General features: G+C 39.1%; 3 protein-coding genes across 6 annotated transcripts; 2 read left to right on the top strand and 1 right to left on the bottom strand.

The window, feature by feature from the left end:
• Positions 1-2,185: 2,185 nt before the first annotated feature.
• LOC130685238 (phospholipase DDHD2-like) lies at positions 2,186-8,662 on the bottom strand. 2 transcript variants are annotated; one of them, XM_057508502.2, is made up of 13 exons: positions 8,497-8,662; positions 5,231-5,464; positions 4,931-5,162; positions 4,744-4,858; positions 4,524-4,637; positions 4,157-4,438; positions 3,889-4,074; positions 3,600-3,830; positions 3,305-3,440; positions 2,978-3,172; positions 2,760-2,905; positions 2,498-2,679; positions 2,186-2,407 (listed from the first exon to the last, which is right to left on the bottom strand). In XM_057508502.2, exons 1-13 carry the CDS (start codon positions 8,510-8,512, stop codon positions 2,335-2,337), a joined length of 2,142 nt encoding a protein of 713 aa, XP_057364485.1. In that variant the 5' UTR covers positions 8,513-8,662; the 3' UTR covers positions 2,186-2,334. The 2 variants fall into 2 exon arrangements, with proteins under 2 accessions (XP_057364485.1, XP_057364484.1); XM_057508501.2 differs by having other exon boundaries at positions 2,498-2,682.
• LOC130685264 (uncharacterized) lies at positions 5,960-8,491 on the top strand. Of its 2 annotated transcripts, none has more exons than XM_059494445.1 (7): positions 5,960-6,262; positions 6,324-6,402; positions 6,475-6,757; positions 6,991-7,147; positions 7,226-7,352; positions 7,479-7,649; positions 7,718-8,491. In XM_059494445.1, exons 1-7 carry the CDS (start codon positions 6,194-6,196, stop codon positions 7,888-7,890), a joined length of 1,059 nt encoding a protein of 352 aa, XP_059350428.1. In that variant the 5' UTR covers positions 5,960-6,193; the 3' UTR covers positions 7,891-8,491. The 2 variants fall into 2 exon arrangements, with proteins under 2 accessions (XP_059350428.1, XP_057364521.1); XM_057508538.2 differs by having other exon boundaries at positions 5,963-6,262; positions 7,721-8,491.
• A 222-nt stretch (positions 8,663-8,884) lies between the features above and the next one.
• Positions 8,885-19,621, top strand: LOC130685208 (huntingtin-like). 2 transcript variants are annotated; one of them, XM_057508453.2, is made up of 40 exons: positions 8,887-9,231; positions 9,305-9,429; positions 9,483-9,778; positions 9,847-10,046; positions 10,107-10,287; positions 10,356-10,627; positions 10,686-10,902; positions 10,968-11,405; positions 11,474-11,796; positions 11,859-12,054; positions 12,195-12,592; positions 12,656-12,841; positions 12,902-13,083; positions 13,155-13,281; positions 13,347-13,507; positions 13,577-13,725; positions 13,799-13,932; positions 14,024-14,287; positions 14,364-14,545; positions 14,614-14,777; positions 14,837-15,078; positions 15,149-15,316; positions 15,385-15,608; positions 15,669-15,773; positions 15,832-16,024; positions 16,096-16,414; positions 16,477-16,597; positions 16,683-16,868; positions 16,949-17,072; positions 17,135-17,256; positions 17,321-17,558; positions 17,634-17,831; positions 17,898-18,085; positions 18,160-18,346; positions 18,416-18,563; positions 18,629-18,713; positions 18,774-18,936; positions 18,997-19,163; positions 19,237-19,324; positions 19,411-19,621. In XM_057508453.2, the coding sequence occupies exons 1-40, from the start codon at positions 8,968-8,970 to the stop codon at positions 19,510-19,512; spliced, it is 7,827 nt and encodes a 2,608-aa protein (XP_057364436.1). In that variant the 5' UTR covers positions 8,887-8,967; the 3' UTR covers positions 19,513-19,621. The 2 variants fall into 2 exon arrangements, with proteins under 2 accessions (XP_059350392.1, XP_057364436.1); XM_059494409.1 differs by lacking the exons at positions 17,634-17,831; positions 17,898-18,085; positions 18,160-18,346; ... (4 more) ...; positions 19,237-19,324; positions 19,411-19,621 and having other exon boundaries at positions 8,885-9,231; positions 17,135-17,260; positions 17,324-17,507.
• The last annotated feature ends 7,207 nt before the right edge of the window (positions 19,622-26,828 follow it).

Below are 26,828 nucleotides of genomic sequence, written 5' to 3' on the forward strand. Positions count from 1 at the left end.
GGGTTCAAACTCAAAGCACCTTCATTCATTTTAACATAATGCATCTATTTCCCACGTTTAGATTCACCGTAACAAGACTTTTACACGTGAGATGAATGCACACGTTCATCATCTCTGAACCCTGTAAAGATTTAGACGAAAGAATGCTACCTACCTGTATCACGGTGCTGTAATATGCATGAGCGGGAAACCCTCGCTTTACAGCGGTCACATTACACCTGGTATGTTTATGCGATACATATGGAAAAAAAAAGGGACTAAGCAGATGATTATATGGCGGTCACGATCGGTTACTGCATGCATCCGAATGGCTGTAACATTTTTTTTTTCCAAACGCAGTTATCATACATTCTTGTGATCAACTGTTGTAAAACGTTTCTGTTATTTGGGTGCCATCGTTTGCATGCAAGCACAGATTCGAACGGTGCCGTGGGTGGAGAAGACATCGGTTACCAATGGAATGCATCTATAGACAGGAAACCGTGCACTATTTTAACTATAAATCGAAATTTTATTTCCGTTTTTAACTGTTCAACGACCGAAAGTTTTCTTGGAACGAATGAAAAAAAGGCTAAAAGAGAAGAGGTCACAATAAAGGAAACAACCTTAAGCCATACAACGGCTAATGAACACTGTGCAGTGTTTAAGAAAAAGTCTCTTATTATGTACATGTACAAAGATTTTGTGTGTAATAATTCGGAGATCACAGCAGGATGCAAGGAAACGTGCAACCTGCGAAGATAACCAACGAAACGTTGTGAGGTTATTTAACTCATGTGGATGTACGGTATGGTGATCTTTGGCTGTCGTAAATCCTAAAGACAATTGCCGGTAGAACGCCAAACAGCAGCTAGCAAACGACGGAGTTTTATATAAGCTTCCGATTATACACACACACACAAGTTCTATGTGTGTGTACATCCATCCGGGCGCTTCATTAGCGCAACGACCACTTTTACATGAACCCCCATACGACTTCCTCTAACGCTGGCTTGATTAGACTTTATAAGGTCCACTCCGGAATAATGCCTTCGAATGGGTACGTACGACTAACATGTAAGTAACACAAAAACCGAAAGGAAACTGGCGTTGTTTGTAATCAGGAGCTATCATCATGCACAGCGTGAACTCCATTCGTCTCGCCCTCTTAGTCCTGAACTTTATGGTAAAAAAAAAGGCCGGTGATTTCGAATAGCCAGCAAGACACTTGACGTCTGTTATCCAGATTTTGACGTTGAATGTACAGTATCTTATTAGCCGCACTAACCATTATGCACGCCAGATGGAGAGCCAGGTGAGCAACCGATCGTGACACTATGTTTGCCTCCATTCTGTTTGCGGGGCTTTGCATCCTCTTGAAAATTCACCTGGCATATGAGCGAAAACCGCTGCAATTTGGTTCTAGTTGCGTAAACTAGGGGATAACCCCCTTGTAGTGTTAAACAGCCTACGATGTCATCGGCTTTCTTTTTTATTAGAGAAAATATTTGGGTCAAGCCAAATGTTGTTAACCCGCAATCAAGTATGTCTTCAACGGCCTCTTTACCCCGATCATAGTAACCAATACTTAGCCTTATTATTCATGAAAGACGGGAAGGAGGACGTGAGACGTGTTGTCTCTTGTAGCTTTCCTTCTACTGCACGAACTCATTTGAATTCATGAATCGCCAAAAAGATGGGGTTATGCTGGACATTGGAATAATGAGTTGATTGTGAATGTAGGAAGTGAAAAATTCCAAGAGAATGGAAGACCCTTTTACAAAGGCTTTCCCTTTAAAGGCTGATTGATCAATCAACAAACATTTGTGTGTCGTTGGTTCAGCAACGTCGTCCTTGGAAACAATATCAAATGAAAACAGCCAAAATCAAAATGTCCGGTACGGTGTCGTCATCGAAGCTTGCCGAGGTCATCTTATCCGACAGCTCGCAAAGAAATAAACAAAGCTATGAGCACAGGAAGAGGATGTCTAACATCGAAACAAAGAAGCAGCGTGTACACACGAACAAAGAGATAACTGAAGACTGTCAACAAGATAAAAGGAAAGAACTATGGTCTTCTTCGAACGATGGTGTAAGAAATTATGGGTGGGTGCAAGTTTTCAACGCTCAAGGTGAATAAATGACGTCATTTGTCAACGGCAGGCTTTCCAACAAACAGAAAATATTGAACTGAAAGAAAATTCAATTCAATCCCCGAATAATTGTATACGCACGATCAGTCATGCACGACAAGTATTAAATGTAGGCAAAAAAAAAACAAACGAAAAGCGAATAACTTTTGATGAAACAGTCATTAAAGAATACAAGAGCAAAATGTTCAAAACTAGAACGTAGCTATTTATCAGGATAGATGTCCATGCCAGCATAAGTCTCCCTCAACATCATTAGCATAGTATCTTCAGATTCCCTGTTGTTTGACGTGGAAAAAAAAAAAAGAAATCCATTAGAAATGATGAGCTCGGATCGATATTTGAAAATGATTGCTGTCACACTGTACCAATAGACAACGTGCGAAGTTAAAGCGAAAAGGTATTCGTTAAAGCTCTCCAGGGGAGCTTCTTGCAGAACGTAATCGATCCGACAGCCACCGTTGAGCTTGCCAATACGGATGACTGGTTCTACCGCGGGAGGCTTTTCCGCGGCTGCGCTTTCATCAGAATTCGAAGTGTCCAAGTCTTCCTGCTACACCAATCGATCCATTTTTTTCTTTAATTTTAAAACAATTTTTCAGTGACTTTTTTGGGCTAGCTCCATTTTACCGTGCAATGAGATTCCTCTTCGTAACCTGATGGCATTGAAGACCTAAACGTTGTTAAATTCTGTACCGTGCTCCACGTAGAACGAAATGATTCAAAGAATTTTTCTTTAATGTCCGCACTGAACCTTGCCATAGTTTCACGCAATTCTGTTATTTGGAAAAGATATATGAACTGTCAGCTGTTTAGAAAAGAAACGAAAAACACTGGCCGCGTTATACCGATGTGCATACGCTTCCGGCCTTTGTGGTGCGGGATGAGGACAGGTGGTACATTTACCATATTCACGTCGATGAGCGTTTCGAAGCGATAGGCGACCGGATCGTAAGGATGGAAGATGTTGTAAAATTTCGGACAAGTGGGCAGAACAAAATCCTCGCCTAGGCGGTCGATACCGCGTACCGTGACGAACATAGCTGCAAATTAAAAAAAACAAAAATGTTTTCAAAAATTATTGATACCCATCAATTAGAAAGCCTAATCAATAGAAGACGAGCTTTTATACATAAAAAAAAAAAAAAAAAGAAAAAAATTAGTTAGACATTCACCAGTAGGAGAACCGAGGGCATAGAAAGCAGCTGGATGAAAGTCAAGTAGTGGATAGGATATGCTAGGTTGTCCAGTACCCGCCAGACCGATTGTATAACTTACTGTCGAATCGTGCGCAGGGATATTTCCGTCCTCCTGTTTTATGAATTCAGTATCGAAATAAACAAAAAAAAAAAAATTCAAATCAACAACAACTGTGACAATGAATTCAGCAACAAAAAAATGCGCTCCGCTAAAGCAATACTGTCGAATGCCAGTCGGAAGCGTCGAAACTAGCGTAAACATCCACTGCACCTGCTTCAATTTAGCACGTCGTATTTCCAAGTCACGTAAATAGGTCAGTAGACGCTTGCGTGGTCCCATCGGTAAGCCAAGGCTGGCCAAATCCTCTTCTGAGAGTAGAAGCAAATCGCTGAAAGTGAACTGTTCACGTTGAAATTTCACTAAATGTTCTCCAAGCTGAAGAACTTGGCAGACTTCTTCAACTGTCGGGTCATTCAAATCAGATACGTAGCTGACCGCTTCCTGCAACCACATCACAATGTACGCATTGGTCATCAATAATAGCTAATTCAATTTATACCTCATCGAGTATGTCGTCCACAGGTTCTTGATTGGATGCGAGAGGTTGGTGGGCTAACAAGTCGAAAAGGATCAACGAACCCAAACTGTGCCCGCCAAGGGAAACTTGGCCTTCGAATGTCGGATTACGTTGCAAGAATATCTTGTAAAGGCGGTTAAGCTCATGAGCCACAGTTGAAATGATAGTCTAGGTCATAAACATATGGCGGACGAAAGAAAACGTTAGCATTTGATTGGTGGAAGAGCTCCCACAGTACCGTACGACTTACTTCGCAGTAAACGGGTGATGTATAGAAAAGAACATCTAAGATGGTATCGTTAGCGAAATGACGAAGTTTGGGAATAGAAGGAAGGGTAATCGGGCGAAGACGCTTATCGATTCCGGTATCGTCTCCGTGAAGAGGGGCATGCCAAGAAACGGGCAGGAATTCCACTCGCCCGATCCGCTGCTCGGCAACGGCCGTTGGGAAGTGGGTGTCGAGCATTTGAAAGGAGAGAATGCGGAAATCGTCTACCACCTCGACAACATTGCGAAAGCGTAAATCACAGACCTATACATATTTTTTTTGTGGAACACGTCAAACATTTAGAATGTCTTTTCAAAATTGTGTTGAACGGAAATAGTTGGTACATTACCGATCCTATGCCGTGCACTAGAAATATTAGGTGGTCAATGACCGGCTTCTCCCCGTCGCTTATGTCATAGCCTTCAATCCCCCGTTTGACAATCAGCGGCCGGATTTGTCCCTCCTGTTGAACAAGAACAATATTCCCGCAAAAAACATACAAGATAATCAGTAACTCGATAACGGAGATAGAGGAAACAAAACTCAAACAACAGGAACAAAGCCATTACTGTAACTTGTGTCCAGTCGTCGACCGGCCCATAATTTGAAAAATCGAGTAAAACATTCGGATTTTGAAACATAATTTTATTTCCTAACGGGAATTCCAGAACACGACGCCACAAACTATAGAGGGATAAAAAGAAATATGAAATGAGTTAGCAGTTGATTTCGTGATAAACCAATACGTTTTAGTACCTATTCGTTAAACTATTATAATATTCTTCTTCCAACTTTTCTGCCATATCCTCATCGTATGGCGTGTAGCGCGTTTCCAAGGAGCCTTTAAAGAACCAAGAACAGCGGCGGACGCTTAACGGTGTCTCTTCCCAATAAATTGCTGTTCGAAGGCGTCGACCGACGTCAACATCATATCGACCACCATCGGTTTGGATGATGGCGTCTTCGGCTGCAATTTTTCCTTCGTTGACTAAATAGAAAATGGATTGTAGAATTGAATTGCACGTTCATTTTAAGCAAAGTTGTGTATCAAATTACGCAATTGGAAGGTCTCATCTAGAGCCACTGAATCGAGCATGCTGAAGGGTTTCCATATGCGTTTAGTTTTGTCGATTTCTTTCAGAAAAAACCAATGCCAAACCACAGGCTGATAAGAATGATTTAGCGTGCCATCGACGGCATCTAAAACTTCTGGTTGTGCAGGAGATGGGCAATCTTCAGCGATGCCGGCAGTTGGTGAGGTTGGCGTTAACTCGATTACATCTAAATCATCTAAATAAAACATGATACGATTAACTTGTTCATTAGGTCACCAAATACGATGCAAGTACATCGAAATAAACTGGCAGTCATAAAGCACCGGAAAACAAAAAGAACTAACATTAAAAACGAAAAGACTAACAAAAATAGCGAAATTCGTAATGTAATATGAAAAGGTAATAGTCGAAAGAAAGGGAGAGGATGGAGCAGTTGCCGGTAGGAATATTTGACATACCCCTACAACTAGAGCATTGCACTGGCGTTCACATCCGGTGAACGTGCTGCAAGCCCCGCCGCCCGTGTCGCTCTTATTTTCTTTTGGGCCACCCGTGGTTCCGTTTTACTCCGCGTTCCATGTTGACTTAACGATAGAGGAAGGGGGCGCTGTGATTGCTTTCTAAATGCGTCCGATTGCGACAGCAAGTTTATGGTAATTCCTTCACATTTGAGTCACATTGTTTTCCTTCGACGCTGCCACATTGAAAGGCCGGCCAATCAGTCGTCTGTTTGGTTATGTCGTAGTAAATGTCCGTGAAAGGAACGACGCCCTAGTCCCGACAATAACGTCCTGTAGTGATAAGGCCACGGACTGAGTTAAGAGTCCTACACCTGTTTTTATTCTCTCTCGCACGCGTATATATATTCAATAGCAGTTTGGGATCGCGGCTCAGAAAACACTTGGACGTGGCAGTTGCATCATACAACGGCGACATTAACGCCCAATCATTTACGCTAGAAAAAATGAGGCTGTTGATCGGTTTTGCCTTAGTTTCGCTCGCAGTGGGATCGACGTTTTTCCCAACAGAAAAAGTAAGCTTAACTACTACAGTCACGTATCGATTTATTTTGTTCACAAAGCTTTTTCATAAAGGATGAAGTGGATTTGGTGCCTACCAATCAAAACGATAAGATGTCAGGTCGCATCGCTGTCCCGCCACCAAACAATCTCCGTAAGCTCTTCTCAGACCTGTCCACTTGTTTCATCCGCAAAATAATCACGTCTTTATTGGCTTCGACTTCAGCTCCGAATCGAAACGGCGGCATCGTTAATGCAGCTCCGATCCTCAACCCTGTTGCGGCCCCAATTGTTAACACAGGCCCCGTCGGCGCACTTGTGAGCGGCGGAGCTTCACAGGTGTTCTTTTCGCCTGTCCGCATCAACATAGACCAGTCGTCGCAACTCTACGTGCCACCTGGAACAGACGGCCGCATTACAGTATTGCTCAAGAACGACGGCGTAGGAGACTTTTTTCTTCTCAGCGGAGGCGACGACAAAAATTTCTTCATCCAGTTCGACTATGCCCAGTACGTCACTCTCTTTCAAACAGAATTCGTATGAAATATTTCACACCTTACGGCTGACAGAGTATTGACCAAGCGGGCGATACTTCCGTTCACTTTTTACTTCCTTCCTCTTTTCATCAATCACGATACATTGTCTGCACCAATCATCCGTTTAATTGTCCAATTTGACCCCGATTCGAGGCTTTTTTTTCATATTGAATTTTATTTCTTTATTTCCTTTTTTTGTGTATCAGGATACAATTGGGTCCAGGTCAAACGTTAGCAGTTCCCGGTAGAATTCGAGTGCCCCAATATGCCAACAATGTCGTTTCTACACTTACAATCATTGTTCAGAGAAGGACGGACAACGCTATTTCACGGAGACAAGTTTACATTCGCACGAAATCTGAGGTATTTAATTTTAGGTTGTTGTTTTCTTAACAAACACTGAGGCATGGCAAATTAATTCTCGCCCCAACTCTGTTTAAGCCAGGAGAAAAGTGGGCCCCATGGTGTACAATAAGAACGGTGACTCGGTGTGACAGCTATTTGGATGAGTCAATTTGCGCCAGCCGATACTGGAACATGAGAGCGGAAATTCAGGACACAGAAGCAGGTACTTTAAAATCAATTAGCTCTCTTACATTGATTCAAATTTCCTGCTTATCTTAATCTACTCGAAGAAAACCTAAAACCTATTCCAATCTTATGTTCCCCTAATTAATTTTCGAATTGTTTTTAGGTCTATTGTCAGTGAGCATCAAACCAGATGGGCGCTTCCTAGGGGAGGATTTTCCAGTTGGAACTAACGACTCGATTGCAGTGGAGCAAAGCGTCTCCTGCTGCACCACTGGTGTCGACATCACGGCAGTTGACGTTCGCGGGAACACGGTTACATGTCGAGCCGATCAATGTAATTGAAAAAAAATTTTTGCGTCACAAGTTTTATGTTCAATCGATGTAAACTACTTCTGTTCTAAGCAGATTCTATTTATCTGAGCTCGGGAGATGTTGCTGCCATCACTCTTGGGGTTTTGCTACTGATTCTTCTACTAGTCATCATCATTCTCGCCATTTGCAGGTGCTGTCGACGACGGAAGGAAAGGTCAATCAAAACAGCACCTATTCCGAGGAGTAAGAAGGATCAAGCATGACTAGCACGGTTCAGTCCTAAAAGATCAAAGCCCAAGGACATTTCCATTACTGTTACAACAGTTGGTGACAACTAGTAAATTTAATTTTACAAAAGGGCGGAAATCGGAAAGTACCATCCACATTACACAATTGAATGTAGGGACTGAACCAACTATGGGTGGAGGCTCACTTCATGTCTAAAATATTACTTTAGGATAGAAAGACACACAACTGTTGGTGAGGAACAATCATAAGGAAAAAAGACGTCAATGTTCAATTTCAAACAAAGCATCTTTTCATAAAAAATAATTCTAAAATATATATTTCTTTTGGAAACAAGTAGGCACTTGCCCACATAATAGCATAGCTTAACAAATTATCTCGTTCATGTTTCTTTCTGAATTTGGTTATCGGTATAAATCAACCTAATTATTCTAAGAACACTGTGCCTTTTTGTGTAGAAATTTAAAAATGTCAAGGTAGTTATTATTGTTTCGAAGAGGATGCATTTATCCCTCATTGCTGAGTATAGCTTAGTCACCTCAGAAAGTTTTCTTTAACGGTCGCCTTTCATGACCTTACGGTGAGCTATCAAAGTGCTAATGAATGTTTGTTAAATGACTTACTTGTGCTTTCCATCATTTTTGTTGAGTAACTGTCGTACTTTTTATTCACTTAAAAAAAATGAGTGAGTCACTTTTGACTCATGAAAAATCAAGAGCACTTAGACTTTTACCCTGCTCAGCTGCTCTGCTATCCTAAAGAGTTTTTCTTCTGCTCTATATTTTGTTTATGATTTTTGTCCACAAACGATGCCAGACTGAATAAAATTATTTCTCCCATTTGTACAAAAAAAGAAAAAAATAAGAAAAAAAATTTGAATCATTGCCCTTTGCACATGCGTAATTCATTTTGAATGATAAATTAAGCAAATTTTCGGTAAAACATATATTTTTACAGAAGCTGAGAAAAAACACTTTTGCAGCATCAACAACAGAAACGTGTTTTCACTTTTCAGTCCATTGACAGCTGATCGTAAGCCTCAGAAGACCGCGCAGTAAATTGATTCCGGTTGTGATTGTTTTTTGTCTTTCGCGATGGCATCCTTAGAAAAACTTATTCGAGCTCTTGATCAATTACAGATAACAGAAATTTCAAATTTAGATACCTCCATAAAGAAAAAAGAAATAAAAACATATGTGTTGAACATAGTTGAATTCAATTGCAGCACTAATGTACAAAACCACAAAGATTTTGTCTCATATATTGCCTCTAGTATAGACTCACTCATAAGATTATGTGATTCCAAGGATTCTGACATTAGATTAGCAAGTGATGAAGGACTGTATAAAGTTATCAAGGTTTGATATGACATACTCATATGAATTCTCTCTTCAGTGAGAATTCATAATAAATTTCCTTTATTTTTTTCAGGCCCTACTTCCATTGCACAGTAACAGAATACTAGTAGAACTATGTAAGCAGATAAAGAAAAATGAATCTCCTCGAATATTGAAGTTGTCTATGAATAGATTTGCAGAACTTTGCCATCTGGCTCGGTATTGTTCTACATTATTTGCAAAATATTTCTGATAATAAGAATATTTTTTAGGCCACAGAAAAGACGTGCATATCTGGCAAACCTGTTCAATGCAATATCTGTGATTGCTAATCGTAAGGAAGAGATGCTTCATGAAAGCTTGTCAAATTTTGTTTCTAAAGTTTTCAGTGTTATGGGAATATTTGCATTTGAAAATGAAACAAAAATTCTACTTAAAGGATTCCTATCAAATTTATCTTCTAAATCTTCTATCATAAGAAGGTGTGCAGCCAATGCAATTACAGTAATCATATCTACAAACAGAAAGTCTGATGTTTTACTGGCATTAGTTGTGGAATATTTGACTGGTATGTCACTTGTGGGATTTGATGTGCATACATGCTACTAATTATTTAAATCTCATTATGTTTTTTAGATCAAATCCTTCTGTCTGAGGATATTGCAATGGCAGATATGTCTGTGATTACAGGAACATTATTAACTCTAAAATTGTTACTTCCTGTTTTTCCATCCCCATCTGTTCCTGTCAAAGAAAACAATAACCTTTACTTGGGTAGTCAACATTCTAAAAGTGCTGCTACCATGAATGCAGTGGCAGTAGAACGCATCGTTCAAGTATCATTCATCTAGTTCACTTAATTTTATTCAACGTTAAAGGTCTACTTTTCCGAGCAGATCTTTGAACTTGGAGTTCACTATTCGTTTTCTTCGGATCACAACGTCGTTAACGCAGCTTTAGAACTTCTTCAGCAATTGCTAAAAATGCGGACGCTTTTACTAGCCATTCCCGCCCTAAAAAGTGCAAATGGGTTACAAGGGACTCGCATATCGTTACGAGGATTGTCAAAAGAAAATAGTTAGCTATTTATTGTAGTTGAAACGCATTTTAAATGTATTAACCTCTTTGATGTCTAACGCATTTAGGTCAATGGAATTTAACTGCGCTACCTGTTGCCGAAGAATCACTTTTGCTAGAAGCAGATGTTCATTTGGTAGAATTCGAAAAAACAAACTTAGATTCAACTGAAATCGATGTTGAGATTGCAGAAGATTCCATTATTACGGTTGGAGGGGATGAGCAAGATGAGCTTTTGAAAAGTGCGGCTCTTCTTGAAAGCGACATTTTGCCAGCAGAGAAAGATTTAGAAGAAACTGATGTTGAGCAAGAAAGCTGTGATGTCGTTGATGCTCCAAAGGTCAGTGTCTTGAATTATTTAAAAAAAAACGTAGCTAATTCGATTGATTTGTTTCTAGGTGATTGACATAGGTTCATTGTATGACAAAACAGGATGCTCTCCCCTCCTCTACTGCGCTCGCCATTTGTCTTACAGTTTCTTGCTCTCGGAAAGAAAAGGTCAAATGAAGTCGGATAGATCAGTTCGCGTTTCAGTAAAAAGTCTAGCCCTTAATTGCCTAGCGCAGGTTGGATGTCTGGAACCTCTAATTTGGAATTCTTATTTATCAGATTCAGGTATTAGGCAGGTTTTAAAGAGGTTAATATCACTTCTATACTCTAATGGGTTTTCTCTTTGGTAGAAAGAAACACGGATGACAGCATAGCGATAATTGATGTATTGCAGTATCGTACACACGAGGATCCACAGTTAAGAGGACAAGTGTCTCTACTGGCTTGCATGGTGTTAAGCAGTGTGATTAGTGGTTTTAATTTGACTGGAATTGAATCAAAAACATTAGTACGCATTATTGATGAAACTTTAAAAGATAGAGAAGCGGCCGCTTCTCGCCTTGCCCTTCAGGGTCTACAACATTTCTTGCCGATGGCATTGGAGGGTTCATTTTGCGTTGAAACTACTCCATTGCTACGTTCTTTATTAAAGCTGGCAGAAAATCCGTATTGGCTAGTACGAGTAGATCTATTAGAAGTCTTTACTTCATTTTCTTGGGCGGCCTTGGAATTTGGGATCCAGAATAAGACAAGCTTTAGTCTGCCTATGTTCCAAGAGGCATTCCTACGTAAGCCATTTTTTTTACGTTTCAAATATTACTTTCATCGTCCCATGTTAATTGTTTATGTTTAACAGGTAAGGTTGCATTTACGATGATAGGTGACGAAGATCAGCGAGTCCGAAGTGCAGTGGCGAATTGTATTAAGTGTTTGGTTGAGTCATGGACCACAACAAGAAGCCCACCAAGTGTCATTCGCCTCAAATCATTGGCGTCTGCGTGTAATTTTTCACATCAAAAACTATCCTCGAAAACGTTTGCCGGGGTGCCTTTGTCAATCAATGGATTGGCAGATGCTTATTGTGACAGTCCCGTAAACGGAAACATAGTGGGAAACTTAGCATATTTTGTTGATGAACTATTTAAGTTACTGGTTTCATCCAACTCAAAATTTGTCAAGGTTCTTCAGTTATTAGTGTCTTATTTTTTAAACTAGAAAATTAATTTGTCGTTTGATTTTAGGTGGGTTGTTTGCAAGCTCTAGCCGACTTAAGCCGTTCGTATCCTCCTGCTACGTATTTGGAAATTTACGGTTGTAGTTCAAAAGGATCGTGCAGTCTCCTAAAAGTTTGCATAGCCCTCATGACGAATTCCACGTTGATGTTGGATCTGGCAACCCACCAAAGCCTAATCACACTTTCAACTCAACTATTTGCAGGTTATTTTCGTTTTACTTTACGAATTATGTATTACTTTCTTTAATTAAATATTGTACTCTATATTACTTACATGATTAAATACTTTACTTATGTATTACGGTTTTTCATTCTTCTTTGTTTTTCAATTTGTTATTATTAGGTTGCGTCAAGGTGGATTTAAATGCACCAGAATCAGAAACTGAAGACAAAGAATGGCATTTTCTAACTGGCCCGTTGGCCACTACTGCGTCATATCTGCTAAGTCACATTAGTCGTATCTTGAATGCGTTTTGTTGCGTCCTCGACGATGTCAATCCCTTGTCGGTTTCCATAAAAGCACCTTTAGTGACACTTCCAAACCCATCCGCACTAAGTCCTATACGTCGCAAACTTCGGGCCTCTGAAGGACCAATCTTGGACAAGGAAGATAAATCAGATGAATTTGCGCGTAAGAGCAAACCACATATACTTAATCCAAGTAATATTGGGTTTTTCGCTGCTCAATCTCTCTATGTCAAGCTATACGAATTACTTAAGAGTACCAACGCCACATGCAAGGTATATTTATTTACTCTGCTGGTATACGGTTGTTTTCAATTACAGATTTTATTTAAATTTTAGCTAAGCTTCGACACTGTCACCTCCGAACGGCTATCCAGTTTTATCCAGTCCACTTTGAAGGCACTGGCTGCTCTTGTTGAAGTATACAATTTTCAAGACATTGGCAAACACAGTGAAGAAATCCTAAATTATTTACGTATTATAATTACTGTTGAACCAGTTTACTGTTTGCAAGCCGTGCAACAGGTTAGAATTTTTCCTTTAGTTGTTTACCAATATCTCACTTTTTTAATGGTTATTTTTCAGCTATTGAAAGCGCTCTTCGGGACGAATTTAGCAGCCGTCTGGTATGATGAAGCCACTCGATTTAAAAGAGGGTGTATTTCTCCCAGTTTTTCGGTAACAATGAAAAAAGATCAAAGTGTGTCTCTAAGCTACGGATTCGATGATTATCTATATCGTGATACCGTCCGCCAAATGAACTTCAAGTGAGTTTTCCAAATATGATTATTTTTTATGTATGTTTTCTTTTATTTCTATCTTGCTTATTTGTTCTTAGCTTAACTGGTGAGAGACCAAGTCTCATAACCAAATTTCGAACGTCTGTGAACAAAATAGGTCCTGATAAAAATGCTTTAACTTCATATATTCGCTTATTTGAGCCCATGGTCATCAAAGCCCTGAAAGTATAGTTACGACAGTCGTGTTCCTAAAGGTTAATTGCCATCACCTTATTTTACCTTACTTATAGTTGTATACAGTAACGAGCTGCCCGCATGTCCAAAAGCAAGTTTTGGATCTTCTTTGTGAACTGATCCATTTGTGCGTCAATTATTGTCTCCTGGATGCCGATCAGGTTTTTCTGAATTTTGTCATCCAGCAGTTCGAGTTCCTCGAAGAAGGTTTCATTCCGTAAGTACATCCCCTTGGAATTGTTTTGTTCAACCTAATTTTATCATTAACCTCTTAATGTCTAAACAGGCAAGTTGAAACTTTATTGCCCTCCATGTTCCGATTTCTGTCCCTACTGTCGTACGACAGATTTCATTCAAAAACCATTATTTCTGTGCCGCGCATAATGCAGCTTGCAGGGGGACTAATGGCTACCGGGAAGGATGCTGAACTTCATGGTAAACTTATCTCTTATCTTGTTCAAACAATCCAATTTCCAAAAGACGAAGGCTATGTTTTTGCAATTCGTAGTGCTTCCGACCTTGCGACCAATGGTCGAGGATCTTTTTCTTTCGAGAGAGAGAATGAGTGACAACTTCAAAGAACTTGAAACTCAAAAAGAAGTGCTAATAAATATTTTACTCCGGCTTCTTCAATATCACAAGGTCTTTTCAATAGTCAAAAACTTCGTTATAATGAATTATCCACTTCGACGAATCTTCCTAATAACGCGACATGTACGAAATTATTTTGTAGGTTTATCCTTTGATTACCGCTATCCTGCTTCAAGTCCAGTTCGAAAATGCGAGCAAATGGAAATCTCTCTCGAAGCAAATATGCGACGCACTCATCCCTCACCTTAATAAGCATTCACTATTCTTAGATTCGGACGAAGCGCTCCAGATGCTTTATAAACTAATTTCTCATATGGATCCACCTGTTGTTCACGAGTCGTTGCTAGGACTCCTACAAACATTTACTCCTAAACAGTCAGAGGATGTGCATTCTTCCGCAACTTTGGTTAGCAAAACAACGAACAATTTTTTAAATAATGGATCATTAATGTTATTTCTTATATTCTATCTCTTTTTTGAAGAATTATCATCGGGTATTGGCGTGTCGCCTAACGGTTTTTAAAACCTTGATTTCCGTTTTTGACGAAGCCTTCCTGTTAGACTGTTTGAATGAATTTAACCTTAGTTATCTGATCAATCAGAGGAGTGATCCATTGAACGTGACGCCTACAGAAAATTCACCGCCGGATCACATCTTGTCAAGGTAGTGTGCTAAAAAGTTTTGTTTTTCAGCATATTCACGTTTTCTGATATCTATTTGTCTGTTCCTAGTTTACTGGTCGACACCCTTAGGTTAGCATTTAGTCATTGGAAGAGTAAAATTTTTGCAGATAGCTGTGGATCAACCTTGATATCATGGAAAATCGATTGTTTCTCCTTCTCCGTTCATCTCGTATTGGACCTGATAGCGCTGTGCCACCAGTTAGTGAACGCCGGTTAGTCGTTCAGAGAAACCTGTTGTAAGGATCCTGAAATAACTTTTAATGTTGTTTAGAAGATTTTCCAGTGCTCCGTACGGCCATTCGTGCAGAATTGGCCCGTGAAGAGTGTAAATACCCTTTATTTGAAGTGGCAAGGGAATTAATTCCCAACAATCCGATAGTTTTTGCACGGTTTTGTGCTTTGCTATCGCCAGAAATTCATTGCTTTGAAGCCAACAACATGCAGCAGTTTTTTACTGGGCTCAATGGAAGCATTGCAGAAGCAGGATATTTCTTAGTGCTACTAGGAAATATGGTAAGCGGAAAATACCCTAATGCAGTAAATTATATTAGCACTTGAAAATGAAAAAAACTTTGTCTGTCAGCGGAAACAAGAAGAAAAACTCGAAGCATTCATTAGTGTACATGCTGACCTTATCTTGAGTTACTGTAGTGAAACACCTGTGAAGAAGTTCTTCGAAAATCTAGTTGTTGATAAAAACTTGATCAAGCCGCTTGTGAAATGCGTATTGGCAAAGAACGGAATCTCGCTGGTAAAAAAAAAAGATTGGGTGAGGGATAATTCTGCATTCTTATCTATCTATTCTGGCTCAATTATCAGGTCGCCGCTGCCGTGTCCCTCTTCAACATAATAGAGGCTCTCCAAATTGCGAATGTCGAAGATATACTTTTAGAAGTTGTATCTAGCTTCCAGTCAATCTCCAATGGTGTCGTGCATAAAAAGTTAGAAAAGCTTTTATTAAAACTGAACTTTGCCTGTGCTGAATCCCACCTTCAGTGTCTGAAAAAAGCCCAAGAAATCATTCTTCTGTCAAAAAATGAAAGGTACATTGTCCAATGATTAGCAAAAAGTGATTTATTTTTAATTGAATTATTTTTTTCAAGATGGTACCTCGAGCTCATGACCAAGCACAGCGCATCGCCTGCGCGAAAACTAGAAACGTTATGCGTAATAGATAAAGCATTCTTGCTAGAATTTGCGTTGAACAGGTTGTATCACAATAAGTATTATTTGTTTTATGTACTGAATTAACCGGTGTTTACTTAGAAATCTGGAACCAATCATGTGGCAAGAAATCGTCAACCTCATCAACCTAGATGATCTCCCAAAATTGTTTAACAATTACTCTTTCCTCTCATTCGCCGTTGAAACTGGTCGAAAGTCAAAACCCGATATTTTTTTCCGCGTCAAAACAAATTTTTTAAATATGATTGATACTCAAGCTTTAGATAACATTAAGGTACATGTATTTTTTAGAGAATTGTTTTCATTATTCCTACTTAACCATGGATGTTCCATGTCTTCTGGCAGATCTTGTCAGTCGCGCATGTACTAAGCGAAATGTGCAAAACGATTCAACCGTCGGAAGTCAAGGATATTTTTTCTCCATCCGAAATCAGCATATTGGCGAAAATGACACTTATCTTCATGGCCGCCATGGATTCGCTTCAACGTTCATTAGTTCTACTACCAGCTTCATCGGCGATTGTTTCCGTATTCGGCCTTGAGCTTCCCAGTGTATGGACAAATAGAGATACTCTTCCGGCTGTTTACAAAGCAATAGATACATTGGAATCTCTATGTATTCGGTTAAGGAACAACACAACGCTTGAACACCCCAGTGTCACCGGTAGGCCGTTGAAAATTAGCAGAATTGTTTTGTGTTTGTATTAAAAAACGTTTCGAATTTAGGCTTGGAGCACATGAATTGCCCCGACCCGAACTTTGTTTCAGGTGCGCAACAGTTGGGCCGGATAGTTACGTTTTTGGAACAAGAAACTCACATTCCAGAAGTATTACACAAAGATTTGCTGTAAGTTTAGGCTAAGAATCCAAAATTACAAATCTTGAAGTTTCTAGTCACTATCGTAATTTGATTTGCTTGCGAAAATGTATAGATCGATCGCAATTGCGTTTTGCCGAATGCCGCTGTTTTACTCCTATACTTGCATTCCACCCTCGGTTTGGAACAAAGGCTGGAATCCTGTGCTAGCATTTGATGTCGAGCGCATCACATTGGATCTGCCGATTGTGCCCTCATATTTTCTGCACGATGAAATTGTCTTGAAGGAATTCATTTTTCGGTATGGTATCAACCTGGCCTGCTAAATTTTTATTACGTTCTCGTATTTTTACGGTTCTTTCGCCCATGTTTTCGTATTAGAATAGAACGGATTCGCTGGATAACAAAAAAGAAATTCGAAGAAATCTGGATGACTTTCCTCGGAATTCTGAATTTGCAGAACGAAGATAACGTACGCCCAGAAGAGCAAGCCAGCGTTATCCAGGTATTGTGTAAGATCTGTTTTGTTTATTCTCGGGTTATCTTAACACCTGTATTCACTTAAAGGCTACATGTGAAGCTGTACATGCTCTTACCATGGTGCTCCAAAAAAATTTACCATTCAGAACGTCAAATCCGGCGCCCAGTGCCAATAACCTTGATAAAATTCCCGACTTCATGCATACTGAGTTAGTCAAATTGCATGGAATATAGAGAATAATTCTAATGAATCTCGGTTTTTATACTTTACAGAAGAGGCAAAAAACTGAAAGAACTCTGCACTTTATTGTCGGATGATTGCAACGCCACATCTTCATGCAATTCAATCTATTATTTCAATCGCCTCTCTTTCAGACATATCCAACGCAACATTGATCAAGGTTCACCATCTAAAAAGAAAGCTGCTAGTCCTGAGGAGATTACGGATATAGACATCCAATCTTGCGTTCGCTTCTTGGTGGATCTCTATTCGCAGTGGCTTCAGAGTTCGGTAAATTAAATTCTAGTTAAAAAAAAAACATTACATTGTTTCTAAAAACAGTTTATTTATTGGATTTATTTGAAGACTACGCCGTATCCGCTACTAGTAGACTTATTTCGATCTCTGCTGCACATATCGGATTTCTTTGTGGATACTCAACAGTTTGATTGGTTACTGGACAATTCGCTTGCCTTGTACAAGCAACTCCTACCTGATGATCCAACTAGCTTAGAGTCCGCCTTGACAGGATGCATATTGAAGTCTGCCTCGTTCACGACTCTAGTACAAAATCAAGTTTCCATGGAGTATTGTATAATCCTTTCTAATGCGTGACATAATCTTTATCAGAATTCAGAATATTGGGATTTAATTAGAAAGCATTGTGAAGCTTCACTATATTCCCAACATATTTCCACACGTGGTAGTGGATTAGATGGCCTGTTGTATCTACTGCAAAAATTAACCAGAAATCCAGATCTTGCTCGTACAAGCTCTTTGGTGAATCTTGCTATGGACTATGTCGGGAAATGGCTCAAGTATAAATAAGTCATATTGTTTGTATTTTAATTTTTCCTCGACCTAATTCCTATTGCCTGAATATGGTTTAAAGTGCTGAAAATAGCGGTCCCACTTGGTACCAGTCTGTCGTATGGTCAATGGCATTCTATTGCGGCGAACACTTTGCAGTATTACCCTATCAGCATAATGCTGTTGTTGACTTCGTTGTTCAAATCGCTATTGGCTGGCTTGTGCAAAATCCACAACAACCAACAGAGATACAAAAAGAAATTTTAAAGGTAATCTAGACTACCCACAATTTACTCAATGTGTATCCATTGTTTTCACAATTAATTTCATCGTTTTAGGGTTTAGAACGGCTGGGTATTCTCGGATTATTGACCCCGACCTGGCGATTTACCGTTAAGAGAGAGGTACTGGCCATTATTCGCAATGTTGATCGAGATCAAATTTTAAAAGCGGCTCTACGAACTTTGTTATCGTTAGTCTACTCAGGTATAGAGCCTAATGTGATTCCACTATTAGTTTCAATACAAATCACTTTCCTTTTTTTTTCTAAGATTTTGGAAGCCAACTTTATCAACCAGGGGCGGATCCCGAAACGATGCTCGCCGCTATGGAATGGGTAGGCGCTCTTTTCCAACGGTAAATCTAATTAAACTACGTGGTTATGGATTCCGAATTCAAATTTTTTCATTGTTCTAGTATGAAACGTGGAACAGATAAAGAAGCGGAGATCCTTGGCCAAATAATGCCAGTCATAACTTGTGATATTTTTCCGCCAGCAGACATCTTGAACCGAATTTTAAGTGAATTTATGACGGCCAAACCCACGGTCGCCTGCTGTTTGACTCCAACCATATTTAAGGTAACCGTCAAAATCGAAGGCTTTGCATTATTATATTCAATACCAAAATTTTGCCTTCAGGTTTTCGGAGCAGCACGTTCACAAGGCCAGCAAAGTTTGGTCGTGGAATGGATACTGTTAAGCCTGAGCAATTTCACTCGTAACTTAAGCGATGAATCTGCTAATTCTGTATGGAATATTCTGTGTTTTTTCACTGCGGCTTCCAGTAACCCATGGTTGCAGTCGGTGTAAGTTGTTTTACCAGTATTATAATTCATGTTTAAAGAAACAGTTGACCGTGTACCGTTTGGAATTTTAAAGGTTTCCCCTTGTAAACCAACCGGTAAATCCCAGCAGTCCCATGGAAGTAGAAATATTCGTGGCATCTGCACTGGACTTTGGAAACCAGGTAATGCTGTTCAATGTTGCTAAACGGTACCGTGATAAGCTAAATGGTACGATTATGTTGCGTGTTTTTGTTATATTCTTTTGTAGCTCGATGACCAACAGCGATCCACGTTGGTCTCCATTTTCTTTTCTGCAAGAGATAATAGTACGTTTTTTGAAGCTGTTGATGTCGCGCTAAAAAGTTTATGAATTTGTTCTAGGATGAGTGGCAGTATATAATTTAAAAAACGCAGGTAATATGTTGAAGAATGAGCGTTGTATTGAATGAGCTAAAATAATATATGTTATAAAGTTCTTAGTTTACATTTCATTGGACGTTCGTCTGCGGTTGTTGTTTCTACCATAAAATGTAACTTCTGTTAAACGACTCAAGGTGTTCCTGAAGTTCTCAATATTAAAAAGGGTTCTTTAATAATAACTGCTTACAGTGCCCTGAGAGGCGCAGCATTCTGGAAATTTGGTAAGCTCCAGAGATGACGTCCTGAAAATCGCCAGTACGCACCGGCATTGTGACAACAAATGTGATTTACATTCGAAATATAGGAGAATCACGAAAATTCACTTTTTATTTTTCATAAGATAACAAATTTCTGAAATAAACGAAAAAATAGAAAAGTGTTGGCGCGCTAGTACGTTACAGCGCAGTCGTGCTACTGCACAATATTCAATATATTTTAAAGAGCTGCGTTGACGAGAAAACGAATTATTTTCCTGAAATCAACGTTAAATTTAGAGTATAACGTGTAATTTATTATACAGTTCCAAGTGGTATATTTTTTTTTGCCAAACAGAGTTGTGCGCTAGCATGTTCTGGCGCTAACGTTCTACGTCTCATTTATTAGGTATATTTCCAAAGCAATTGATTTTACGAAAAAACGAATCATTTTTTCTGAATCGTCATTAAATTCTAACTATAATGTGTAATTTTTAACGTATTCCAAGAGATTTCGGTTTTTGGCTGATTTTGACAAAAGTGAGAAGGCTATAGCCTTCCCACTTTTTCATTTTTGGCTAAATTTCTAATTTGGCTTAAAATATATGTTTTTGATGCAGAATTAAATGCTAATCACGAAAATCAATTTTATTTTTATTTTAGCCTTATAGTTTATCAATTAAACCTAAACAACAAATAAAAATTTGTCGGGTAGCCCGACAAAATAAGCTCGACTTTTCCTATTTAAATATTATATCATTAAATCTAGATAAATATATATGATTTAGATTCAAAATTTAACAAGGAACACGAAAATGGACTTTGTTTTTATGTAGAATTTATGGTGTGGTAAAGAACTTTGATGTGTCTCGCTAGCGATTTCTTCCATTCGGTGACGTGCAACATGCTAAAACAGCACATTTTTTAGTTTATTTTGAAAACGGCTGGTTTAAGGAGGAAACAACCAACATAATCGAACTCAGCGTTCAATTCTGACTATGCCGTGTGATTTTTATCGAATTCCAAGAGATGTCGTTTTTTGCCGATTTTGACAAAAGTGGGAAGGCATAGCCTTCTCACTTTTTCATTTTTGACCAAATTTCAAATTTGGCTTAAAATATATGATTTTGGTGCAGAATTGAATGCTAATCACGAAAACCTAGTTTATTTTTCAATTAGCCTTATAGTTTTTGAATAAAGTCTAAAAAACTAAACGGTCGGGCTTATTCTGTCGGGCTTAAAATTTATATTTATTTTCTTATTAAAAAAATAACACCAATCAGTCTAGTTAACTAAGTATGACAAGGATTCAAAATTTAACAAGGAACATGGAAATGAACTTTGTTTTTATGCAGAGCGTATGGTTTTTGAGTAATTTAAAATATAAAAGTTGGTGCGATAGAAATGTTAAGCCCGACAAAATAAGCCCGACTTTTCCATAAATTTTGTATTTTTCCAAATCATCAATTTAGCAATGAACGCGTGTCATTAAGATTCGGAATCAATCAACGAGAAAAACGGAAATTGACTTTCTGCTTTTCTTGAGATCGAAAGTTTTGGAAACAAACGGAAAAACCGTATTAATTGCTGGCGCGCCAGCACGATATAGCACAATCGTGCTAAAGTCCAATATTTAATGTATTTTAAAAACTGCTACTTTGACGAGAAAACGAATTATATTTCTGAAATCAGCGTTAAATTTTTAGTATAACGTGCAATTTATTATACAATTCTAAGTGGTATATTTTTTTTGCCACATTGTTGGTCTTGAGAATAAGCCCGACAAAATACGCCCGACAAAATAAGCCCGACTTTTCCAAAAATTTTGTGTTTTTACAAAATCTATTTTTTTACAAAGGCTCTCATTGCCACCTAGTGAACTTAAAACCTTTCAGTAATCTTTAAGCCGGGCTTCAATAGCTTCATTTTCCCTATTTGATAAACATAGGTATGAAAACTTTATGTTGCCGTGTGGTCAACGATCGATTGCCGAGATTGCCGATCTCGTTCAACGTATTAATATCTGTATTAATATGATACGATGTTTGTAATTTTTCATTTTGCCATCGAAAAATAAATTATCGTGTCATTTCGTTCTTAAGCCCATTGTTTTCGGACATTTTATCAAAAATTTGAACCAATGCAACATATACACGTTTGTGTCAGCTAACTAACTATTGAAAGTCTGACACTAGTCTGAATCGCATTCTTAAAACTGCGCCTTCGGGAATCTAGTTTTTGCTGTTTGCGCTTCCGCTGCCCATATATTGTCAAGTCACGGAATTGTGGGAGGGGCTGCCAAACAGCGAGGACAAATACTAATCAACCTGATTTGTTTCTGCGCCAAGAATGTATAAGCTGGGACCACGGGTTTAATGTGACCATTTGAACTAATGGCTAAAAGAAATTGGACGCCTTCCTCGCTCGGCAGTTTCTCATGTTTAGATTTTCCTTTCATATTTTTTTAGTTTTCTGGGGCTTCGACAATAGAAGAAAATACGCTGGCGAAAGAGAAAGAAAATCGTCAGTTTGGGACACTCGATAACTTTAATTTTGTTGTATTTGTTTTGTCAACATGGAACAAAATAAAATTCTGTTCGTAGGATTCTCTTCCAAACGAATGCATGCCTAAGCTGGATGGGTTTGGTGCCGGTCTAAGGTCGTGAAAATATTTGCTATGAAATGGTCTCGTTTGTATGATGATTCAAGCGACGCTTATGTGCATACAGAGAATGCTATAGACGTGTTCCATAGCGAACGTCGAGCTTCTGAAAGTTCTTGCGAACGGCGAGAGCAAGGACAAAAAACTAAAAGAAAATGGGCCAGAGGATGGCATCGCGGAAATGAAGAGGCTGTAAAGTACGAGCTGGGCTTGGAAAAAAAGCGCATAATGTCATGGAAGTGGTTGGAATTTTTTGTGTTGTCTTTGTTAGAAGTTGGGCTTCGTCTACTTGAAAATTTCCTTATTCCGCAACACATATTCCAGAACGACGTAGTGCAGCCGACGATCACATGCAAATTTGCGAAAGTACAAGGGCAAAATAGGGCGTGACACATGTGGCAAATGAAGAAAATTACGCAGGTAGCAAGTTTTTCATCTGATACTATCGATCTAGCCGTCGCCCTTCCTTCCTACGCCACATGAACGAAGGAGTGTCCGTGAACTTTATTATAACAAATTGAATACCTCAAAACAGTATCCTACAACGGTATAACACTATGTCAAATTTTGTAACTATGTAATATTACACAAAAGCCAGCAAAAATCACTGTCGTCTCGCCATGTTCAGTTACAAAATTCACTTAATTACATCCACCTGAGATAAACTATATATAGAGATAACTATATGACTACGCGACAATGGATAATAGCGTATGATTCGAACTTTATTCCAACAAAGTAACGCTCGTAAATTAGTGCGTAATTGCGCTGTCGACGTGGTTTCGAGGTGACATGTGATTTCAGAATAGTTGCATATCACGTCAAGTTTCTCACCTGAAACCAATTCTTTGTCTACGTCGAGCGGAAAATCAATGATGTAGTCAACAAACAGTCAAACACCATACCGAACGAGAAAGGGAACTTGTTTCAACGCCGCGGCAATAGCCCCATTTTTCAGCTCAGAAACTATTGCCCATTATTTTGAATATTTTTTTCACTTGCATTTAAAGAACAGGTATACGGCAGGTATTTTAATCGTTTGTTTCACCTCTCTACTTGTTTTTAAGAATTAAAATATCAAATGATAACAATGCATGAGCCGGACATGTTGTCTTCTGCAGATGATGGTAATGATAAATGCAGCAGCCGGATATAGGGATCGTTAACAAAGAGTAAGATAGAGACTACAGAAACATCTGGTACCTCACATCACAAACAGTAGATGAACGTAGACAAGCTAAATGGAGTAATGTAATCCTCGAGAGTGTTCATCCTTTCTGCCGATGAGATAAACATCTGTGTCAAGCCAAACGTAGAGGTAGAAACCCTTGATGATCCTCGTTGCCCTTAATGATATCTATGTCGACGGAGGGGCGTCTATAGGGCATAGATATGCTTAGATAGGAGATCTGTTAGTCATTACACCGACATACTCACAGTGCCGCTCGATACAGCACGTCGTTGAATTTCAAAATATTGTGCCGCGTTACCTTTAGCGAATCTTACGAATGTTCATCAACTATGCGTTAGATGGCATTTTCCGTTGCATTTATCTTGATCAATAGATATAGTACTACAAAAAGTGAAAAATAGTTTTTACTGTTGATAACATAAAGGTAGAAAGAAGGCTCAGGTAACGCCTGGCCCGATTACACAGATGTATTACGAACGGCGTACACGTATTTTGTAACACATTATTCGTAGCTATGAGATGTTGTGGATCGCGAAATATTTGCAACGTGTCGAGTTGTGGTGTAGGTGTCGTACGTGTACTATTGTCATAGGTGTAGCAGCGCTTATGTGTAATTTTAGGTATTGCGCTTTAGAAACATTGAGGCATATGGATAACACGGAGCCCTTGTTATAGCAGTAGATGAGAGTAGAGAAGTTGCTGTCCGATGAGATGAAGGTGAGTTCCCAATAACATGATGACGTGACATATAAGGAAAGAATGGCGCAGTGGAGTGAACGGAGTAGAATGCAGGGCAGGGAAATCAGGAGGTGGCTGAAATTGAACACGGAACAACAGACAACAAGACAAGATTTATAACCAGCATTGTGCCAGCACCGCACTCCCACCAAATATGCTTATCATTGTCGCTTATTCATAAACGATTACCTGTCATTGCTGTTTTGATAACTACACTGTGGTGGCGTCCTGCGATAGTATGGAGGCGTCATGACATTTTGCCGTGTTCGAGCCTTAACAACTCTACTTTTAATGCCGATTTCATCTGGGATCAACAGCCATATAAATGATCATGGTTCGATGATTGATAGCATGAGATAGAGTGCAACATCTAGAGTGTAATCCTATGTCGTCCTACTGCTTCCGCCAACGAGCGGTGAGCGTTGAGGTGACAGAGATGTTAACATAGGGCTATTAGTTCCACTTCCGTATATGTTCATACCTGTCGAATTAACGTATCCATTTGTTGCGCGTAAAACGTCACATCTGACATTCACGTATAGTGGTCCAGTAACCAAAAGCCTCTAGCCAATTGAGCTAGTGAATATAATTATTGTTGCAGTAATTAACCTATTGTCAATAATTCCTTCTATCTGCTGTTAATTGTTCTGTCAACACGTATTTCTTGTTTTAAACCGACTACAAGAATGATAAAAGATGTGTACATTGTATCGTTCCACCCTGTTGTTGTGTCTAACGTAGAACCGGTGCCGAGTTTCAAACATGTTGGATGTCAAGCAAATGCAAGGATCGCAACGCACGCGAAATCAGATCGATACAAATATGCCTCTAGGACCCTGAGCATATTTTAATGAGTAATTGGCAGTGGTAAGCCTATTATTTTTCTTGCATATTACTACTTAGAGCGAACTATATTTAATTTGGTGTTCCGATAGACCCCTCTCAATGCTCGAATGTATTTCAACCAACAACCCAAAACACATATTTGTTCGTCATATTGAATTCTACTGTAGATCCTTTCGCGGTTGAGTAAAAAAAACAACCGATAAAGAAGAACTAAGGAGATAAAGCTTTCAACATTTTGCCGGAGACGGTCGAAAAGCTTTGTTTATGAAGAAATGTACAAATCCGCGTTGTACAGGGCGTCCATCGCATTTTAAAATGGCAAATGCTGTAAGGTATGCTGAATTTTAACTGGGTTTTCTGTTAACACTGTTATGCTTTCAAGTAATTTCCTTCCAAGGATTTGTCCGACAGACTTTGCCCCCTGAATCATGAAGGGCTCTTTCCAAGAAAGTGTACACTGCTCTGAATGCCAACAGTAGCCTACCACATACAAAATTGACAATTGGTGTCAGGAAAGCTCATAATTCTGTTGCTGAACCACTTATACTTTGCGTTCTAGTGGTCACACGACTGCATAAATATGACGTTTTACTATTTTTGTTCTACAACGTAGAGCAGCTAAAACCTCGGTAGGAGCACGGAATAATTCTTTGACCGTGTGTTCGGTGACAGCCAGTTCTTGAACCCCACCACGAAGGCAACGGAAGTGGGCAAGTCTTAGCGAGAAGACAAAATAATTACTTGTGGTTTGCCTAAGGGTACCCTCTATTTTGGGATTGCATTTATGCGCAAAAGCATTTCATGAATCCGGGTCCTTATTCGCAGGATATTAATGTTGGATGACTTGCTTTTCATAAATGCACTTGTTGTACATGTCTTGATTAGGTGATTATGGGAAAAAGTCACAGTGTCATTCTTTTTTTCACAGAATTAGCTGCCATGTCGACAAACTCCCTGATTTTTCTGAGTAATGCTCTGCTAGGCGATAAGATATTACGACGTTAATCTTATTTTTTGGTTATTTACATACAATGCCAACATTCATACACTGAGCATACTTGTGAATTAGCCAAAGAAATTATGCCAGTTGCTCTACATAAACAATAATAATTCTAAAAAATTCCTTTTCAAGTGTTCAACTCTGCACCTTGTTTATCAAAGCACGTAAGGATTGAGATCTAAGCATTGATCTAAATTCAGCATATACTTCAAGAACAACGGATGGTAGTTTTTGCTTCATGGAACTGTAGATCAAAAGACTTGACGAGGTGATCGATACACGCGTGTCCCGGATAGAACGGCAGCCGTTCTCATCAGAGAATTAGACGTGCAACAACGAACCGTTTGATTACATGGTCTACTAAATAGATAAGTACAACTAGGCGGTGGAAAAAAGGGGCAAATGATGCCTCGCGAAACCAAAACAAAACACACACAAAAAAAGGGCGTTGATGGCGGATCGATTTCTAGGCATAGGTGTGTTTAATATTCTTTCCCCCTTTAGATACTCATTCTTGTTTTCATCATATAGCCGAAAGCTTCCGTATAACGATCCTTTTAGACTCTTTGACGGTGAAATCCGGCTGTCATAAATGGTTTTCAAATTACAAACAAAATCCTCTATCGCGAGCTGT

The sequence above is a fragment of the Daphnia carinata genome, chromosome 3, assembly GCF_022539665.2.
Source record: "Daphnia carinata strain CSIRO-1 chromosome 3, CSIRO_AGI_Dcar_HiC_V3, whole genome shotgun sequence".
NCBI classification, from domain to species: Eukaryota; Metazoa; Arthropoda; class Branchiopoda; order Diplostraca; family Daphniidae; genus Daphnia; species Daphnia carinata.

Excerpts from the sequence above, each read along its gene's own strand:
- LOC130685264 (XM_059494445.1), top strand. The coding sequence starts at position 6,194 with ATGAGGCTGTTGATCGGTTTTGCCTTAGTTTCGCTCGCAGTGGGATCG. Across the intron at positions 6,263-6,323 it reads CGTTTTTCCCAACAGAAAAA|GATGAAGTGGATTTGGTGCC; the intron begins GTAAGCTTAACT and ends TTTTTCATAAAG. Across the intron at positions 6,403-6,474 it reads CCCGCCACCAAACAATCTCC|CTCCGAATCGAAACGGCGGC; the intron begins GTAAGCTCTTCT and ends CTTCGACTTCAG.
- LOC130685238 (XM_057508501.2), bottom strand. Across the intron at positions 5,163-5,230 it reads AGATGAGACCTTCCAATTGC|TCAACGAAGGAAAAATTGCA; the intron begins GTAATTTGATAC and ends TTTTCTATTTAG. Across the intron at positions 4,859-4,930 it reads TATAATAGTTTAACGAATAG|TTTGTGGCGTCGTGTTCTGG; the intron begins GTACTAAAACGT and ends ATCCCTCTATAG.
- LOC130685208 (XM_057508453.2), top strand. The coding sequence starts at position 8,968 with ATGGCATCCTTAGAAAAACTTATTCGAGCTCTTGATCAATTACAGATA. Across the intron at positions 16,415-16,476 it reads TGAACACCCCAGTGTCACCG|GCTTGGAGCACATGAATTGC; the intron begins GTAGGCCGTTGA and ends TTTCGAATTTAG. Across the intron at positions 18,564-18,628 it reads GTTATCGTTAGTCTACTCAG|ATTTTGGAAGCCAACTTTAT; the intron begins GTATAGAGCCTA and ends TTTTTTTCTAAG.